At 44.9% G+C, this 21,385-nt stretch overlaps 1 protein-coding gene across 3 annotated transcripts in view; it reads right to left on the bottom strand.

Annotated features, from left to right (window-relative positions):
- The window catches only part of LNX1 (ligand of numb-protein X 1), a 178,623-nt gene that overhangs the window by 26,915 nt on the left and 130,323 nt on the right, over positions 1–21,385 (bottom strand). For all 3 annotated transcript variants that reach the window (XM_082728300.1, XM_082728301.1, XM_082728302.1), the window contains 4 exons: positions 10,228–10,469; positions 9,566–9,718; positions 4,221–4,423; positions 1,561–1,932 (listed from right to left, as the gene is read on the bottom strand). In XM_082728300.1, the coding sequence (XP_082584426.1) occupies positions 1,561–1,932; positions 4,221–4,423; positions 9,566–9,718; positions 10,228–10,469 (970 nt within the window). The remainder of the gene's footprint in view (positions 1–1,560; positions 1,933–4,220; positions 4,424–9,565; positions 9,719–10,227; positions 10,470–21,385) is intronic.

Here is a 21,385-nt window from a genome sequence, read left to right as displayed (position 1 = left end):
AGATACCGCACACATGACAGTGAAGAGTTGCCCACACCTGGAAGAACCCCATGGCTGGAACCCAGGGCAGGGAGACTTGCCTGCGCTTAGGTGATCAGGTTCTAGAAAGCAGGCTCTGTGTTCTGATTATCGTCCTCTGTGGAACTTGGTACAATTTCAGTCAACCACCACTGACTTGCTGTCTCCTCTTGAAGCATGAACACTTGAGTCACTGAGAGCAAGCTGATGCAACTTGCCAGGTAATTCGCAAATGCTTTGTGAGATTAGGCCTCAAATCTGGCCCCTCTCCTATCAGCTCTCTGCCACTTTGAGAGAGATCTAGAAATATGTGACTCCCTTGGTCTTGAAGACACCGCACGGCCTTGAGGATAAAGTCTGAACTTAGCATGGCTCATAAAACTCCATAGGATCTGGTCCCTCCCAATCTGGCTTTGTCTATGGCTGCTTTTTCTTAATATACACCAGGCTCCAGGTGTTAATGCTTTCCCTAACCAGCTTTCAGGGAAATGTTCTTTTGTGGTGTGTCCCCTTAAAATGGCCCTCCCTGCCTTGTCTACCTAGGGAACTTCTACTGATTCCTCAAAGTCCCAGTCAAGATCTTCTCTGTAAAGACTTCCTAAGCCCATGCAAGCAAAAATGTCTCCTTCATTTGAAACAACACTGTACTTAATTTCTCCATTAGAATGCTAACACACCATATGGCAATTACTTACAGAAAGTACATCCCCTGTACTAGATTGTGGGCTCCTTTGAGAGAAGAGTGAGAGGCCATCATCTCTGTGTTCTCTATACCCGACACATGGTGAAGTGAGCAGCAGAAACTTAATACATCTTGGCTAAATGAAGTGAATAACAAAGACTGTCCTTGTAAGAATAAAGATGGCAGCTCACTGAGCCCCAGAAAAACATGGTGACCCAGCCAAAGGCAACAAGATACATGCTAAGGCTTGATGATTCTATGCCAGTCAGGAATGTGAATTAATATGAACCAATGTCAGGCTATTGGGAACATAATTTGTATCCCTCTCTTTTTAGGGGCCTTGTCCTAGATTCATATTTGAGTTCCCATGGGCTTTCTGAGGAGGCTGAACTCAGCCATGGAGATGCCACTTAGCCTTAGCCAATCCCATAGTGGTCTCTGTCCACAGGATTCCTGGAAGGTAGAGGGCACAGCTTCTTATGGGAGTTAGTACATCTGGATGTCTAGGATATGTCCAGAATGCATCTGAATGACCCCTGGGTCTGCAAATAACACACTGGGTATAGGCATGACACAGCCCTGCAGATCTTAAGTGATCTTAACGTGGTCAGGTTGCATCATATAACCCTGAGGGTCTAGAGGCCGTCAGATTGCATGGCAACATTTAGGGAATGTCCACGACCTTGAGACACATCATTTGCTGGAGTAATGCTCTTACCTGCTCCTTCAATTTTGGCTCCCGGAAGGGGAGCCACCGCATGTCACACATGGTAGTCACAGGGCCGGTAGGTCAGGGTAACGAGCATCCCACTCACGCCCGCAGTTTCTAGCCAAGATCTTGGCAATGACCCGGAACTCACCTGGATCAGCTGAGCTGCGCTTTCTGGGCTGCCGTACCGAAGGTCGTGTCCGTTGATGGCTAACACGCGATCGTTCTCCTCCAGCTGACCGTGTCGGTCTGCCACACCACCGTTCAACACGTTGAAGATGAACACCCCAGGCTCATCCACCCTGCGCACCAGTTTTATTCCAAGCTGCTCCTCGGGGCTGCTTTTGTTGAGAATCACCTGGAAACTGTCATTGCGGGGCCCGTAGGCGTCCAGCGCCTGTCCGCCGCTCCTGCTCTGGAACTTCTGCTCCCGCAGCACAGTGAGGCGCAGCACCTGGCACGGCTGCCGCAGGAGGCGCAGCGCGTAGTTGTGAGGTACGTTGCTGATGTCCATCCCGTTGACCTGGGTGGGGCGGGGGGTGGGGGGCGCCGGAAGCTAGAGCCGATCAGCCAGCTCCGCCCGCCACAACCCTTCCCAGAAGGTCCAAGCCCACAGCATCAGCAGCACCCTTCCTTCAACACTGCTCTGGTCTGTCACCTCCTCTGTCCCCATCTCCAGGTAACCCCACCTCCCGACAGGCCTTCTAGCCCCGCTTTCCTTTGGTTACCGGCACTGCCCGCGCAGCTCTCCCCGCAGATGGCGTCTCTCTTCAACCTGTCCCTGCATAGGCTCCCAGATTTATTTCCACAGTCCTAGCCCCCACTCCTGGTGCTTGCCAAAATCAGTGTTCAGCAGAAGGGGGGGTGGGGTGGGGGTGGGCGGGGAGTAGAAAAAAGGAAGAAAAGGTAGGAAAAGGCAAAAGAAGAAAATGTCCCATTTAAGTTCACATGATTGCATTAAACTGCTGTTGAGATTAAGATGAGCTGACAGCATCCTTCCAATAGTCCCCAGATGAGTTTTACTCCCCGGGTCATCCATCCCGCAATTTCCAGGGCCCAGTACAGCGTGCGCACACGTGCATGTGCGCGCGCGTGCACGTATGTGGTTTTTCAAGGCAATTGCTGCCTCTGACGTCTTTTGCCCATGGTCTCAACAAAGGGAAAAAAATTTTTTTGCATATTTTCAAACAAACTGGTGTGAATGAGTTTCTAGGCTCTCTGACTGCAAGGCTGGATCCCTTTAGCCTACTTAAAGGTCCCCAAGCTCAGCCCGCTCATTTGTGCCTCATTAATTATCGGAGGAGCTGATGCCGCAGGGGGCTTTCTGGTTTTCATTACCCAGCCGGGAGGCTTACAGACCCTAGTGACAGTCACTGCTTTGCAAGAAAGCGATTTCACAGCAACACCATACTCTGCGCAGGGTCGAAGGACAGGGGCTCCGTAGAGGAGAGACAATCTGCTTGGATTTCTATGGTTGGGTAGGATTTCTTGTACCTGTACTTGCAGCCAATTGCTAAATGCGGCTCAGGGTGAAATTTAAAGAGGTCTTCCTGCAGCCCACCATCCTGGGCTTCTGCCACCTGCCAAGGAAGGATGGAGGCTCTGGTGCACAGAGTAGCTGACCACCCTTGTCCACACCCAGGGGAGCTCACAGCCCCCGTTCTGTGCTGTCACTGATCCTTGTGTCTGGTTTCTCCCATTGCACCCAGGCCTGGAGAAGGCCAGGGTGTTTGCTAGACTGTCCTAGTAGCCCTTTGTCTGCAAGGGCCACTTGTAGGCCCAAACAATCAAAATGGCTTATTATGCAACCCTCCCGAGCAGGACAGCTCCTTCCCTCTGGAGGGGAAGCCACGCAGAGTGTCACTGAGGCCGCCGTGGATGCTCTCTGGAGCTCAACAGGCCCTGCCTTATACTCCACCTCGGAGGCCAATGGGAGTTTCAGGATGGTTAGGACAACTGCTTTAAATTCTTTCTCCTCTTATTCCAAAAAAAAAAAAGAAGAATTTCTTTGTCAGAGAAAGAGCACATGATGCGTCAGGAGCCGGCCCCTCAACCACTCAGAAGGAACGGGATGAAGCTCTCCTCTGGGCATTAGACAGAGAACGTAGGGCCAGGGAGGGATTTCTTGCCACGCTCGTCACATGTCTGACTTCTGTCTGATCAACAATTCTCCATTCTTCTTTTCTCTGCTCCTCAAAATTCTGCCCCAATGTCCTTCTTGGCACCCAAGCCTCAGAGGACAGAAATGCCCAAGGCGTGCTGTTCCACCAACCCGCCTGCCCCGTTATGTCCGTGGCTTGGTGGGAAGAACTTGGGATGACTTTTTGGTTTCTCTCACGGAGGGCCCTCAAGCCACTGGACGTTTACTCTGGAGGGGTGTGTGAATTGGGCTGACTAGGTAAAATACAGAATGTTCCATTAATCTGTTCTAAAAACAGCATAAGAAGATCTATGCTCCGGTTTTCTATTATTTTACGTTATTGTTACTTAAAGTAGGAGGAGGGGTAGAAAGAAGGAGAGAGGGAGAGAAGCAGGAGGAGGAGAGAGGAGGGCGGGCGGGAGCAAATGATACCGAGACAGAGATACTCTTCTACACAAAGAGGGAGAGACCGGAAGACCAAGACAGACAGAAAGGGGCAAAGACCTATCTCAATTAAATCACAAGTCTCTGACGAAGAGTCCTCCCACCGTAGTAACTATGGAAAGGGACCGCTTCACATTTATTTAGCATTTCCTCCATCCATCCACTGACTGGCTCTGAAGGCGTTTTTATTAAGCCCGTTTTCGTGGCCCCACAGCGACGGCGTCTACCTTCAGGATGATGTCCCCTGGCAGTAGCCGGCCGTCCCTGGCAATCACTCCGTCACGGTAAATGTGCTGGATGATGATGTGGACCAGCGGGGTTTCGCTGCCTCCCACAAGTCTAATGGAGAGGCTTTCGTTAGGATCCACTCGATTGATCTTGACGCTAGTAATTTCACCATCTGGAATCAGGTGATACAACCTTGGAAAGACTAAAATGGACAAAGACAGTGTTTATTTAAGACACCCGCCCAACGGACATTTCCAGCCATTCTTCTCCTTGCCAAGCTTTGACTTCAGCCAAACTGAACTATTCATCGTTCCGCATACATGTTTTCCATTTTCCTGCCTCTGTGCCAGCATCAGTTTCTCTGCCTGGAATGTTTTTCATTCTAGGCCTAGACCCAATTTTTCCTTCAAGACTTGCATGAAATGATCCCTTTCAATTACACTCTACCCTGATTCCTCTCTCTCCCTGCTCTGTCTAAATATCTCAATCCCCACCCCCACCCCCCCACTGCCAAAGCTTCCATTGCTCCCAGCACTGAGCCTTCTGTTATCATCCACGTTCACTTCTGGACTCTGAGATCTTTGAAGACATCATTTCTGACTGTCCTGTGGCTGTGTGCACAGACCACAAGTGTCAGGTCAGCCCAAGCCTCCTGAGGGTAGAGCAGTGAAGGAGAACGAAGGGTCGTTATGGAAGAGACTACAGTTTCAGCACCTACTTATCGAGAACAAAACCGAACAAACCTGCCCTTCTACCTTCTCAGGCCATTTTGAAGATTTCTCCCTGGAAGTCCCTGCTTTTTCAGGCTTAGGGAATTCCCAGGCCTCTCTCCCAGACACTGTTGTCAATAAAGGGACGTCACACAGCTTGGTGACCAAGGAGAGGTGGTGGCTTCCAGAAGCTTCTCCCGGATCTGGCCGCATTGCTAACTTTGGAGCTCACAGGAGATCCGGGGGTCTAGGTGGGTGTCTCAGACTTTACCTTTTAACTGGAGACTCTTCTTTGCACATGAACTCTTTCACGGGTCCCTTCCCCACCAGCCCCCACCCTACCCCTGTGCCCACATGCAGAAGAGCTTTCTCAGTTGTGCAGTTTGATAGCGACAGGGACTGTTGAGTGGCTTTCTGTTACATGCGAGGTGCTTTGAGCTTAGAGTAGGGAAGGGACAGGATTGGCTGGGTTGCAAAGTAAGACTGCTCTCAGGGCCACTCACAGCCTGGGACTCCAGGTGACCTGCCATCCTGTCACCTTCGCTGGGTTTCTCTCAAACCAGGGATTCACAAAAGTCCCACAGCGGACTTGCCCTAGTCACCTATAAGCCAGCAATGCCGGCTGGAGCCATCTTCTGCCTCCGTCTGAGTAGAAGTGTGCAGAAGGGACGCCAGGACAGGCCAGGCAAGCTACACCTAGTTGGGTGGGAACAGCAGCTCCCGCCCTCTCGCTTGCTTGAGTGTGGATGTGGAGGGCGGAGATGCTTTCGTCTCCTGTAGCTGCTGACAGCTGCCTTTGCCTTAAGATTCTCTCTTCATTAAGTCATCTGGGAAGAGGAAAACTGCAGGTCTGGCTCTGCCTAACGCGCTCTGTTTTCAAAACCCATGACCTTAGTCCATTTTCCCTAATGAACTATGAGTTCATTAAGAACGGCTCAACTCTCCAGGAACAATACAGAAAGAATTAAAATTACTTCAAAGTATTGCAGAACATGATAAACAAAGCAATTTAGCAGCCAGAGGAAGCCCGAGCCCTTGCAAATGTGGGTCCTTAACCTCCACTGGGATGTAATTTAACTTAAGCGATTGGCTTTGCTGTGAGGCTGTGGGCAGCTGCCTTAATCTGTCAGTTCCTGGTGAGAACAGCAGTTGGGTGATTGAGTTCAATTAATGTTTAAACTACTTTGATTGCATTAAGTAGGCCTTACCATAAGCATTTGTTGGAACAGGTCCCATGACTGGGAATGGTGACTTTAAAAAAAAAAACACTTTGAACAAAGAAAGATTTAGATATAATCAAAGCTGCTGGTTCTTGCCCCCCTCCCTCTGCCTGTCTACCCCCTCCCCCACCAACAGATTGACAATAACCATCCTCCCAAACCAAAGCTACTCAGGGCATTTGATTTGACAGTCTGAAAGGACACACCCAGTTGCATTGGTATGCAATGTTAACTAGAACCACACCAAAGAGACCGTAGTGACCTTGAAGAGTTAAATTTTGGGGGTGCTTTGGGGGCTCTGTCAGTTGGGCAGCCCACTTTTGGTTTGGGTTGTAGTTGTGATCTCACGGTTGTGGGATGGAGCCTTGAGGCAGGCTCTGTGCTCAGCAGGGAGTCTCCTTGGGATTCTCTTCCTTCCTCTCCCTCTTCCCCCAGTGCAACACACACACACACACACACACACACACACACACACAATCTCTCTCTCTCTCAGATAAATAAATAAATCTAAAAAACTTTTTTTTTTCAGCTGCCAAACTTGCACTGGTCTGGAATAAAACAGAGTTGTTCAATATTGTGTCCTCACCGAAGGACTAAGGATAAGATCTTATTTACTGAGTGTTTTTTATGTGCCAGGCATTGAGCTAGCCACATTTTTGGAGTTTAGTTCTTAAAAAAACCCTATGAAGTAGATTCTTATTATCCCTGCTTCTTAGAGGACAGAATGTTGGAGCTCAGAGAAGTTAAGTAACCTGGCCAAGGTCACACAGCCAATCAACAGTGGAGCCTCTTTATCCTTGTAAAGAGGATATCCATCCTTGTAAAAAGGATGGATAAACTATGCCATGGGAGTTCATGGGACCAACCAGAGGCTGCTGAAGTAATGAGACTTGGCCATTTTTGAAAGCTTCGTTGCCTCACAAATCCTGAAAAGACCATCATGACCAGCCTTGCCAGGTCTTAACACCTCATCCCATTCTGGAGTCACAGCTTCCTGGAGCATCTGGAGAAATCCATTCGCTCCCACTCTAAGCCACCTGCACACCTAACACAGCGGCCATCTTTCTGGAACATAGCATGGATCCTGCAGTAACACTCTGCAAAACCCTGAGTGAAGACTCCCAGATGCCGTCCAGGACCCTTCTAATCTAGCCTTAGCCTCATCTCCCATTACTTTCTAACAGAGTCAAGATCCCAGTGCCCCCCAGGTCCTAAGCCGCCCCACAGACACGGGTTACACTTCCTGCTGGGAAGTGATGCTCCTTTCCCTGGGGCTGCCACTGCCATTTATTTATAGCTCAGTCTTCATGGGATTTTATCCTCCTTTAGTCATGAATGAGCCTCTTGAAGCCAGGAACTGGATTTGATCATCTTTATATAAAATTATAAAGCCTAGGCCAGTAATTTCCACACAGTCATCTCTTACTAAAAAGGTTTCTGGAAGAAACAGGCAAATAAATATTATGCGGGCAAAAGCAAACTTTACATGGAGGAGAATTCAGGACCCTTTCATGAGAGGAAGGACTAGCAGAAAGGAAGTTGTAATCCCATGTTCACGGCACATTTAGGGAACAACTGTATCTACCAGATATGATGCTCCACCTTGAGGATACAGACTCACAAAAGAACCTCTGCTCTTACAGAGGCAGTGACAGTGAAAAGTGACACTTGCTATACTAAAGATGCAGGGGCTTCGAGAGCACAAAGGTAAGAGGACTGAGGGAGTCAGGGAGGGCTTCTAGGAGGAGGCCAAACCTATGTGGCTCCTGGAAGGAGGAATGAGAATGGTGGCTGAAGGGGTGTGGGAGTGAAAGCTGAACAACAGCCTGGAAGGGAGAGAGACAGAGAGACAGTATTCACAGGACTGTAATGAGCTCAGAGTGGTGAGGGCATGTAGTGTGTGTATGCGTGAGCAGGGAAGAGCAGTGACAAGTAAGCAAGGGGGATTTTCAAGGACTGCTCATGGAGTCTCTGAAGGCATGATAAAGACAGTGGTTTGGGATCTACCTCTCAAACCCCTAGGGGGGGAGGGCGCTTAACCCAGTGGTTACCAGAGTGGGCTCTGGAGCTGGAAAACCTGAGCTAAAGTCCTAGGTCTGTCATTTTCTAGCTGGATGACTTTGGCCAAGTTACTCTCTGGGTCCCCTTTCTTCAGCTATAAAATGAAAATCATCGTCATCCCTATCCCTTAGCATTGTGACATCTAAATGGCTTAGGACAAAAACTACCTGGAACACAAGAAAACTCCATTTTTTTTTAAAGCTATTGTTACTGCTCTGAAGTTCTAACATAAGATAAGAAGATGCAGATGTAGTGAAAAGAAGGGGTCTGTGTACCCCAATGTTCATAGCGGCAATGTCCACAGTTGCCAATTGTGGAAAGAGCTGAGATGCCCTTCAACAGATGAATGGATAAATATGTGGTCTATATACACAATGGAATATTACACAGCCATCAGAAAGGATGAATATCCAACTTTTGCATCAACATGGATGGGACTGGAAAAGATTATGCTGAGTGAAATAAGTCAAGCAGAGAAAGTCAATTATCATATGGTTTCACTTACTTGTGGAGCATAAGGAACAACATGGAGGACATTAGGAGAAGGAAAGGAGAAGTGGGGGGGGGGCTGGAGCAAGAGATGAAGCATGAGAGTCTGTGGACTCTGAGGGTTTTGGAGGGGAGGGGGATGGGGGATGGATGATCCTGGTGGTGGGTATTAAGGAGGGCATGGATTGCATGGAGCACTGATGTTATACAGAAACAATGAATCATGGAACACTACATGAAAAACTAACAATGTACTGTACTGGTGACTAACATAACAGAATTTTTAAAAAAAGGTATTTCCCAGCTGCATTTATAAACACATAAGATCTAAGATCCAACAGAGCCCAGGTTCTAGAGCCACATTACTGGAATTCAAAGTCAGGCAAGGTAATTTGGGGCAAAGCTAAGTAATCTCCCTGGGCCTCGATGTTCTTATCTGTAAAAGAGGGATAATAATAGTAGCCATACGTTCATTGTGAGCATTAAATAAGTTAATGCATGAGAAGCACACTCAGAACCATACATTATGCATAGTCGTATGAAGAAAGAAATATTTACATAGCATTTACTGCATGCCAGCCATGTTCTAAACACTTTTCACTTAATTATTATTATCTCTTACTGTGTTAAGCTAACACCTGAAAGTAAGGGCTCCAAAACCTATTTGCTCAACCTCTGTGGAAAGAGAACAATAATTTCTGCCTTTAGTTACTTGTGTAACGAGTAGGCTGATCAAGGTAAAAAATATTTTATGCCCTTGTGAAGAGAGGTGTCTTAGAAAGTGGATGGTGGTCTGGTTGTCATCGCTCCTGAGGTCGTCCTGGAAGCCCAGCTCATGTCCATACTCATGGGGAGGTCGCCTACCTTCAGGGGCAGTGGTGTCTTCAGAATCTTCTCTGCCCTGGTCAGCTTGGTTGGCAACAGCGCTCCCACTCTTAGTCCTTCGAAGAACACTCAAGGCTCGGTTTATTTTTTTAAAAGACCTGCTTCTGATAGTTGATCGCTCAAAGGGCCGTGCTGAGGACAAGAGAGAAGGAAGAGATAGTAGATGCACATTCACAGAAATCCTCTGTATGTGCATGTCTGGTCAGATAAATACAATAACACAGGAGTAGTGATTACTTCTTGGAGATAGGATGATGAGATTTGTTTCTCTGTTCTGTCTCCATTTTCTACAATGAAATATATATGGTTTAAAAACTTGCTTTTCTTTCTTGCTGGGCTGGACTGAAGGTAGCAGCACTTTTCTTGAGCAGCATGGATGGGAAGGTGCTGACACTATGGGGTGGTGAATCATCAGACCCAACTTGGCCCCATCCACCAAGTTCGATTACACATTTTTAATGATCTGAGGTACTTGTGGTTTCATTTCACTTTGTACAATTGGATATTGGATGGCTGCCAAAACTACCAGAATGATTTCCCCTTTAAAAAAAAAATTTCTAGAACTTTCTACAGTAAATATTCCACAGAGGGCAATCTCAAGGCAAGAAGCCCATTCCCAGACAACCACCCACTTGACTCACCCCTCATTCGGTTGCTCCGGCCAGAGTCCAGTGGGATGTCTGCTGGCTGACCATCCTCCATTGTGGACACATAGGCAGGGTTGTCTAAGCCAGGCTCATTGGTCACCAAGGAGACGGTGGCAGCTTCAGAGACTTCTGGGGAGAGCGCTGTTGATGTGAGGCTCACACAGCCGTCTGGGCAGCCATCTTGAGAGCGCCTCTTCTTATCTTTGGTCAGGCCATAGTGGGAAGCACCTTTACAGCTGTTAAAACAAACAAACAAACAAACAAACAAACAAAAAACAACAGTGGGAGGTCAGAAAAGGCTTTGGCTTTGCTCATTGTTCAGCCCAGCTTCTTCAAGTACTCATGCTTGCTGCACTGGGAACGGGATTGTTTGCTCCAAGTCCCGCCCTCCCCCTATTCCATGTAGGTGCTCAACATACACTCACTAACTAAATGTTTTAGTGATTCGGGGGAAACAATTAAAAAACAATGCTTTCTGCATTCTCTTAAAGCGCTCTCTCCACTGGCCTCTGGCATGCAAATTTATATAGTCCTCGTGGTGTCTATAAGATTAGAGCTTGAGACAGGCAGTTCTCAACTGTTTGGACTTGGTAACTCCCTCTTGTTGGTGTTTATTTTGACCACAAGAGCCCTTAGAAACACTCAGTCCTTTCTTTTGGGTTTGGTTCCCAAAGCACTGAACATAGATACAAAGCTCCTCCCAGATTCCATATTTAACTGTCCGTGGAGACAGAACCGCCATGACCACAAAGGCACAGGGGCTACTTAGTGTCGGCATTCTCTAGAGGCAAGCTTGCTGGCTTCCATGCTTCACCTCTGGGCTGCCGGCTGGAACCAGGGGCCAGGGACTCCTGTGCACTGAAGTCCCATTCATTGTCATGTCTTCTAACATTGGGAAAGTAAAACTACATTCATGGTCTATAAAAAGAAAACCATAATTTTTAAATAACCATTCACTCTCCATGTTGAGGAGCAGATCCAAGGGCCAAGAGGCCAAGGTATAAGCTGATCTAGGTCCATATTTTGCTGTGACTGTCTATGTGTCACTGAGAGAGTCATTTCAGCTCTTAGGTAGGGTTTTGGTCAGAAGGTGGTGAAGAGTTGATGATCTCGTACTGCAGCAAGCAGCTGTGGATGGCCCCAGCAGCACCCACAGTTGTTGTGAAGGCAGAAATCATGGGGGTGAGCCCCTTTAACAAACGGCCATTTGCTTATAATGGATAATAATTATTTTTATCAATTCATTATAGAAAATCTTATGTGGTTCAGCTATTTTAAATAACCCTCTGAACGTCTATTTGGAGAGATGCTTCACATTCTTGAAAGTAAAAGGAATCCAACAGCCATCCACAGTTGATATGCACCCAATTTACATGGTCTGTAGAAACCCAGAGCTAGTGGGCAGGATGGTTTATTGTCTGGATCAGATTCCTCACTCTGATTGGCCTGTGTAGTCTGGGACTAATTTTGTTAACCTGGCTAAACTTTCTAACCTACACATACAATTGGGCCTGCTGTGAGTTCAGGTGGATATTAAGTCAGGATTTTTAGTACCCTGCCAGAGATACAGTAAGTCAACAGGAGACTGTAGATACTTCTATTTCTGGGATGCTGGTTTGTTCACACTCTTAACATCTCTGAGATGAGAATGCACGGGTGGTGGAGGGAGTCAGGCAGCTTCTCTGTCAAGCTGCCATCATGATGCAGATGGCATTATCTGGGCAGGACAAACACAGTCACTGGGGCCATCTTGTAACTTCCATTGAGTTGTGTCCATTCTTGATACTATGCCATGGAATTTCATTGCCGTTCAATGTCTTAGAAAAAGGTTTACATTATGATTCAGCACTGGAGTGAAAAGTTACTGCATATATTAAAAGCCTCAAAAACAGAGGAGGGGGATGTAAGTTTGAGGTTGATGAAGCGAATATTCATTGTTAGGAGGAGGACAGCAATTCCATATTTTCTTGCAAAGAGACGAGCAAATGCTTTATTTGCTTAGAAAGGAAGATGCCCCCAAGGAGATAAAAAGCAGTGTTATATTTCATTACTGAGATCATTGGACTGGACTGGACTATTTCATGCCAAACAATACAACTAGAGGGCAGGAGAGGTCACCAAATTTGTCTGAATGGATTTCAAATCCGTAGGAGTCTGATGCGACCAGTCCACACACTTCAGGGAAATCTTTAAAGGTGTTTTGGAATAATGTAACCAGTGGCAATATTTAAAATGGTTGGCACATAAAATATGTGTTGTATGATCAATGGCATCTTAGATTTGATGAGATGTGGTTTTAATATTAGTAGAAAAGGACTTTGATTATACAACCCAATACCCTTAGCTTATAGAAGATGAAAACTGGCCTCCCGTTGTTAATGCTAGTCTTTCCCTCACTGAAAGAATTCAAGCTGCTGGCTTGAATTGGTAAGGGTTTACTGTTCTGATTAGCTACTTTGGCTTGAAATTGTTCTGCTTAAAAATAGCAAAGTGGTTGATATGGGAAACTAAAAAATTGGAAGAACCGCTGTGTGATGGAAAAAATAAAAGCCAGCATGCGTTTGAACAGCTCCAAAGTCATAAATACATGAGTGGAACACTTCCACACAAGCCAGCAATATTTGGTTAGCAACGCATGGGAAGGAAGTTCCTGGACTATTTAGTTGGACTGGAAACAGGCTTTCTTTTCTTGGGGAAGCAATGCCCTTGACCATGTGCCCTGCCAGAGCAGGAAATGAATTTTCCAGTTGGACAAATGGCTGGTAAGGGCACAAGCCATAGCTTCCTGGGAGGATATAGCATATCTCGGTGGAACAAAGGGACATCTTATTTGCTGCCGTATCTATGTGGAGGATTAAGGTATTTAAAATACCAGACTCTGAAGACCATGCCATTAAGAAACCATTGTTGTTCCAAGTTCTTGGGGTTCCAGAGTCACTTTTTTTGTTGTTGTTTGTTTTTTGTGTTTTTTTTTTTTGTTTTTTGTCTAGGAAAGGAAAAACCTTATAAAGTGGTTAAGTAACCTTCCCTTTGGCCTTTTATCATACCTATCCTTACAACGGCCAGGGGGTTGTAAGGATAGAATAGTACGCCTTATATAAAACAATGTTCTGCTAAAGCAAACATTCAGAATCGTACGCCTTATATAAAACAATGTTCTGCTAAAGCAACTCATAATTGTGTGATGTTGCCTGCTCCAGTTTCTTGGCTTAGCTTGAATCCAAGGCACGGAATGATCTATGAAGGTAGCAGCTTGTACTCACTAATTATCTCTTTTGTGGTGACTAATACTGAGGCCTCTTGATTTATAAGCACAAAAGAGGGGAGGAGTGGGGAAGAGCTGATTAGCATTGGCCAGTACAGGAACATACAGTGAACCCTGGGCTGTGTTCAAAGCAAGCAGGATTTATTCTCCCTTTTAGTTATCCCTAGCACTAAGTACTCTCAGGTGGTGATGGCCATGAACTTGAATGACGAACACAAGGAACATAAAAAACCCATTTTTCAACCAAACTATGCACTTTGGTATACCATCTGTTCAACAAAGCAACTCTGAAAATGAATTTTTTTTTTTTTTTGTAATAATAGTGTTGGGATCCTGAGCTCCTCTATCAAGGTTAGCAGAAACAAATCAGTCTTAATATAGAAGTGGACAAGGGATGTGCCATGGCATTTTTGTCCTCTTTTTTTTTTTTTTTTTTGTAAGGGAATGGGGAGCAAGAAGAGAAAATGAACCCCTTTCTTGCAAAAATTCCTGAGTCAATGAGTTTGCTACTAACAGAGTTGAGCTGAAGCATGATAGACCCCAACATAATTCACAGAGGCTCTGATGAGGTGTCTGGCTGAATTCAGCCAACCAGGAAGCATGAGCTGTTTTGCAGTGGAGGGCTCCCTTTTGACAGTGACCTTAACCACTTCCGATAGAAGAGTATACATTGTCTGTAAGAAAGAGCCTCAATACCTCATCATAATAGTCTGGCTAACCACACAACCTCCCTTTGATCTAACTTCCCTCACATTCTTTCTCTCTTTGTTCACTTCTGAACTAGGTAAACATCAAGTCTGTCCTTCATACTGAGTTCATTATTTGCCTCGTCTGATCCTACTTTAAACCAAGTCTTAGAAGCTCATATGCTAGTGAAGTGAGGAAGCGAGGAGGAGGAGGCCAGGTGGGGACCATGGTGAGGTGAGCTGCTCCATTTCAAGGCCCAGCAGCCGCTACAGGCCTTCACTGGTCCTTGTCTCCAGAAGACCAGTCCAAGGGCAATTAGGTAAGAAAAAGAAATCAAATGCATCCAGACTGGACAGGAAGAAGTACACCTGTCACTATTTGCAAATGACACGATATTACAGAAAGCCCTAAAGATCCCACCAAAAGACTATTAGAACTAATCAATGAATTCAGTAAGGTTGCAGGATATAAAATCAATATACAAAGATCTGTTGTGTTTCTATATACTAACAATCTCTGATAATTAAGAAAGCGATTCCACTTATAATTGCATCAAAAGAAATAAAATACCTCAGAATAAATTTAACCAAAGAGGTGAAAGATCTGTACACTGAAAACTGGAAGACATTGACAAAAGAAATTAGAGATGGTACAAATAAATGGAAAGATATCCTGTGCTCATGGATTAGAAGAACTGGTATTATTGAAGAGTCCATAGTGCCTACAGCAATTCAGATTCAAGGCAATCCCTATCAAACTTCCAATGTTATTTTTCACAGAAATAGAATAACCTAAAATTTGTATGAAACCATAAGAGACTTCCAATAGCCAAAGTGATCTTGAGAAAGAACCAAGCTATAGGCATTGTCTGATTTCAAACTATTTTACAAAGCCATAGAAATCAAAACATTATAGTCTTGGCATAAAAACAGGCATATGGATTTATGGAACAGAATAGAGTCCAGAAATAAACCCATACATATATGATCAATCAATTTATGACAAAAGTGGCAAGAATATGCAATAGGACAAGGGCAGTCTTCAATAAATGGTGCTTCAATAAATGGTGCAATAAACCGGACATCCACATGCAAAAGAATGAACTTCGAGCACTGTTTCCCACAATATCCAAAAATTAGCTGAAAATGGATTAAAGACCTGCAACCCTACAACTCCTAGAAGAAAATACAAGCAGTAAGCTCCTTGCCATCAATGTTGGTGATCACTTTTTGGACCTGATACTGAAAGCAAAGACAACAAAGGCAAAAATCAACACGTGGGGGTCCCATGAAACCAACAAGCTTCTGTCCAGCACAGGAAACCATCACTGAAATGAAAAGGCAGACTACAAAGCGGAAGAAAATATTTACAAATCATATATCTGATAAAGGGTTCATATCCAAAATACACAAAGAATTCATATAATAGCAGAAACAATCAGATTGAAAATGGGCATATATGGATAACCAACAGGTCCATGAAACTATGCTCAACATCTCTAACTGTCAGGGAAGTGCAAATGAAAACCACAGTGAGATATCCTTGAGATATCACCAGTTAGAATGGCTGTTACTGAAGACAGTATTGGTGAAGATATGGAAAAAATGGAACCCCTGTGTGCTGCTCGTGGGAACATAAATTAATGCAGCCACTCTGGGAAACAGTATGGAGGTTCCTCAAAAAAATCTAAAAACAGAAATACCATGTGACCCCGCAGTTCATGTCTAGGTCTTTATCTGAACAAAACAAAAACACCAATTCCAAAAAACATCTGCACCCCATGTTTACTGGCCCATTATTTACACAAGCTAAGTAATGGAAGCAATTTAAGTGTCCATCAATAAAGGAATGGATAAAGAAAATGTGCTATCTATAAGATAAAATATTATTGAGCCATAAAAAAGAAGGAAATCTTGCCATTTGTGACAACGTGGGTGGACCTTGAGAGCATTGGGCTAAGTCAGAAAAAGACGAATTCCATCTGATCTCATTATGTGTGGAATCCAAAATCATAGTAGCAAAAACAAGACAAAAAGTCCCAGGCTGATAGGAACACATTGGGGGTTGCCAGAGAGAATATGGGGGTAGATACAATGGGTAAAGGAGATCAAAAAGTTACAAACATCAGTTATAAAATTAAAAAGTCATAGGGATATAATAATGTATAGCATGGTGACTATAGCTAATAATACTGTATTGCATAGTTGAACATTGGTAGGATGGGGGAGGAAGACAAACCATAAGGGACTTTTTTTTTTTTTAAAGATTTTATTTATTTATTTGACAGAGAGAAATCACAAGCAGGCAGAGAGGCAGGCAGAGAGAGAGAGAGAGGAGGAAGCAGGCTCCCTGCTGAGCAGAGAGCCCGATGCGGGACTCGATCCCAGGACCCTGAGATCATGACCTGAGCCGAAGGCAGTGGCTTAACCACTGAGCCACCCAGGCACCCCATAAGGGACTCTTAATTTCAGGAAACAAACTGAGGGTTGCTGGAGAGGAGGAGCGTGGGAGGGATGGGGTGGCTGGGGGATGGACACTGGGGAGGGTGTGTGGTATGGTGAGTGCTGTGAATTGTGTAAGACTGATGAATCACAGACCTATACTCCTGAAGCAAACAATACATTATATATTTTAAAATTTTTTTTAAAAATAAAGGGGGAAAAACCCAAGACTTTAAAAAAAGAAAAAAAAAAGTTGGTAGGAAAGTAAACCTTAAAATTTCTCCCCAATATAAAAATTTGTAACTATGCAATCGATGATGTTAACTAGACTTCCTGTGCTGATCATTTTACAATATCAAATCATTATGTTGTGTACCTGAAACTAATCGTTGATATAGTTATATGTCAGATAAACCTCAAGAAAAAAAAAACACACTAGTGTCACTGGAATGAAAACTTTATAAGCTGAAATCTAGTTTCTAATATGCAGCCTCTTGATTTTTAAAAGTTAACAACAGATTCAACATTTTAAAACCCATGGCATGGGCCAAAAAAACACATCTGTGAGCCCGATCTATCTCAAGGGATAACAATTTCTACCTGTGGGAATTAAAACAAACAAACCAACCTTGCCAATGTGAGTAGGTCTGACCCATTTCTCTCTTCTCAGTCCCCTTTGAGGCAATGGTACCTCCTTTTACTCTTTCCCCAATCTCCTTCTGTCCCCATTTGAGTGAGGGTGTGTGCATTAATGCATGGGGAGATGGCTCCAAAAGGGGGTTCTCTTTTATGATCTACCCCAGCCCTATCTTTTTATAAGTACAAAAATAATATAATAAAGTTCAATATTCATTAAAATACTTGGTTTTTCATTTAATACAGACTTAAGGAATGTTTCCTGAGAAAGACTACACAGTAAAGTGGGAAAAGGACAGGCTTTCAAGTCTAAAACATCTGGGTAGGAATCCTAAATCCTAAATCCTAAATTTTCAACTTGAGAATATCTATAAAACATCCACAGCTAACCGCATCTTTAATGTTGAAAGGTGCATGCTTTTTCACTGAAGTCAGGAACAAGACAAAGATATCCTTTCTCACTGTTCCTTTTCAGTATTGCACTAGAGGTTCTTACCAGGGCACTATGGCAAGAAAAAGTAGTAAACAGAATATGACTGGAAAGGGAGAACTAACTCTTTCTATTCACAGAAAACATGTCTATGACCTATTTGAATGTCAATTTCCATTTGTTCTTTGCAAGTAGTCAGACATGCAATTGATTTTTTTTTAAGTTAACCTTGTGTCCTGCAACCTTGTTAAATGTACTCATAAGTTCTACTCGCATTTTAATATTTTATTTGGGATTTTCTACCCAGCCCTATTTCTGATCAAAGAAGTCAGAGCAGGAGCCTGAATTCTCAGCTGTTTGTCTTTCACTGCTAAGAGAGCTAATTACTTGCCCTAAGCTATTACATAATGAGAAAGGGAGCCATTCAACCCTAATGGATGTATTTGCTCTTTCAGGCAAAGAGAATCAAGATCAGGGGTTCTGGAGGGGGGTGAGTTTCTTTGCCAATGGCTGGCTGTTAGGCTTCAGCTACTCCACTGAACAGAAAGAATCACTCAAACTTCGCTCAGGGACCTTGAGGCCAGGCTAGGGGACTGCTGCAAGAGACAAGGTCCCCATGAGATAGCAACAGGCTCTCATTTGTGTCCTTGGATGAGGCAACAGGGGGACAGGCCATTGAGATTCTCAGGAACCTATAGTGCTTCAGGCTCCGAGAGAGCTTTATCAAGGAGCTGGTGAACCCACAGACTGAGACTGGTTCTCAGACGTGTGTGTCCCCATCCCATCCATCCTAACCTCGCAACACAATTTACTCAAAAATTTTCTGTAGAAATATTGGGAAATATAAGTATCTGTTTACCAGATACTCCCAATTCCTCCAACTGACATTCCAGACTTTGCCCTATCTGTATGGATCGTGGGCTCCACACAGGGTCTGGCAACCCAGAAGGGGGTTGGAAAGAACACCTCTATTACCTATTGACCTACCATGTACTGTGTTATGCTCTGCATATGTGGTCTTCTTGAACCATCCCAATTGTCCTGAAATAGTCACAACGTCACCTTCACTTCACGGATGAGGATGTGGGGAAAGAAAGCCTTGTCTGTGTTCACAGAGTAGAGCTGGGATTGGAATCCAGGCTGTGGGGGTCCGTGCTTTCTTCCCTCCCATGGCCTGGCCTCCCGCCCGGAACTTTCCTGCACTGCAGGCTCATAGATCAACCTGCTTCCTTCATATCTTCACTTCCACATTTCATAGGCACCTTGAACTTAACATATGCAAACACCCTAAGCTTCCCTGCCAAGCCAGCTCTTCCCACATCTTCCTAGCTTTATTGAACAGCCCCTTGCATCCTTCCTGTTGTTCAGGCCAGAAACCTCAGAGTCCTCCCCAATTCCTTTCTTTCTCTCACCACTCCAAATACAACCAAGAAGATATATCCAGACTCCAACTACTTCTCATCACTTCCACGGCCACCATCCTGGTCCGGGCGACCATCATCAATGCCTGGATTATCACAATAGCTTCCAAAGAGGTTTCCCTGCTTTTACACTTGTCTCCCTTCCCCATCCTTTCTCCATAGAGCTTACGGTACTCACAGTGGCTCACTAGGTCCTGTGTCCTTGGTCCCATTACTTCTGCCTTCATCCCCACCCCTCACTCATGTACCTCCTGCTGGTTCTCACAGGGCCCAGCATATCCCTGCTTTGGGGGGCTTTGCAGTCTGCTGTTGCCCCGTCTAGAACACTCATTCCGGGTTTCCATGGGGTCTGCTCCCTCATCTTCAGGTCTGTGATTAAAATCCACCTTCCCTGACCACCTTACTCAAAGTAACTTTTTGTCCCCCTGGCATATCTTATCCCCACTCCCTCTGTTCTGCTTATTTTTTCTCTACAGCATGCAAGCTCCAAAGGGAGGCTGGGAAGAGTCTGGTTTCATACTTTAGCCAATAGACCAAACTGGGAAATGTGATCATTCTAGGAGCATGATGACTTCCTCGTTGGGGCTCATATTGGTGCTGCGGGAAGTCACCTTGCAGATTCCCACATCACTCCTGCCTACCTTCAAGGCACATTAGTTCTGCCCCAGCCAATCAGTTAACTCTGGGCAAGTCTTGCTCCAGGGTCTATAAAGGGACAATGTCTTACTTACCCCGTGCCTCTTAGAGGGTGTGAACAGCATGTACCTTTGCTAGGGGAGGCATTCAGTCAACATTTGTTGAGTTGAACTAAGACAGTCACCCTTCTGGTGTTCACTTTATTGAAATTACCAAACACAGAATGGACAGATTCAACCCCATGGTCACGACAACGTAATTATCATGATTGTGATAGGATGCCAGTCTCCTTTCTTACCCTCAGCAAGCTCATGATGTTTCTTTTAATTTCCCTCACTCCAACTCTATAGGAGAAAAATGAGATAGAAGAGGGAAGACCTTTTTCTGATTCCTTCTCCCCTTTGCACATACTTTCCTAGTAACTCATTTTTTAAATCCCTCCTCAATACCCAACAGGATTTTATTTGATCTGGGTTCCAAAACTAGTATACACATGGTAAAACTAAGTAATAGTTACCATACATCTTCTTTTGATGGATTATGTTGGTAGAGCAGGGCAAGTAACCTTAAAATACTTGGTTTTTCATTTAATACAGACTTATGGAATGCTTCCTGAGAAAGACTACACAGTAAAGTGGGAAAAGCACAGGCTTTCAAGTCTAAAACATCTGGGTAGGAATCCTAAGTCTGCCACCTTCCTGCTCTGTGACTTTGAACAAATTCCTTAATCCCTGAGGAATTATATCGGAATTTATATCGGGAAATGAGCCTCATTTCCCGATATAAAATGGGCACAAGAATGTTTACCCAAAGGTTTAAAAATTCATGCAAAGTGCTTAACAGCACCTGGAATATAGGAGTGATGAGCAGTAATTAGCGTAGTGGTTGTATAACAGGCATGATGTTAGACACTATGGAGGCAAAGAAAGAAACCACCCTAAGCAGTGAATGCACTCAAGGAGATGAACATGAAAACAAAGAACCACCAGGCCACATTATCTGAAAGAGGAGACACGAGCCAAGTGTTGAGAGATCAGAGGAAGGGGCCGCTCGCTCTGCTTGGGGGTAACCAGAGGAGGCCTCCCAGAGGACAGGACATTGGAGCTGAGTCTAGAAAAATGAAGGACATTGGTCTGGCAGTCTAGATATGAATGTTAGATTTGATGATCCCAGGGATTCAAGTCCATGGCAGGTACCAGCATTATTGGGCTCAGTCCTGATAATGGAATTGGGATGGACTTGTCCCAAGTGACATTGATGCGGTGGGGAAAAAAAAAAGAAAAAGCCCTGAAGTAAGACCAAAGAGGACAGATGCTGGGATAAACCCAAGACACCTGACTACCAGTGGCTAATCCACTTCTGAGGTTCAGCAGGATTGAGCCATGCCCGTGGGGGCAGGAGATAATTGGGCACTGAGAAATCAGATGCTGACACTGGAGAGAACAGGAGGGAGCCGGAGGGATGCAGTGGAGAGTGGAAGGTTCAAGTTCCCCTCAGAGACTCTGATTGTCCATCTAAAATGGACCTCCTCTCTCACGGGCTCCTGATTTCCCTTCCTGGCCCTTCACGTCTTTGGAAATTAATTTGTATGTTTACTTGCTTCCCTTGCAAATACGTGTCTCCCCCCCAAAAGAAC

Source organism: Mustela nivalis (genome assembly GCF_964662115.1).
Source record: "Mustela nivalis genome assembly, chromosome: 4".
NCBI classification, from domain to species: Eukaryota; Metazoa; Chordata; class Mammalia; order Carnivora; family Mustelidae; genus Mustela; species Mustela nivalis.
The sequence above is the reverse complement of the archived record's forward strand: the minus strand, read 5'-3'. Positions and strand labels throughout refer to the sequence as shown.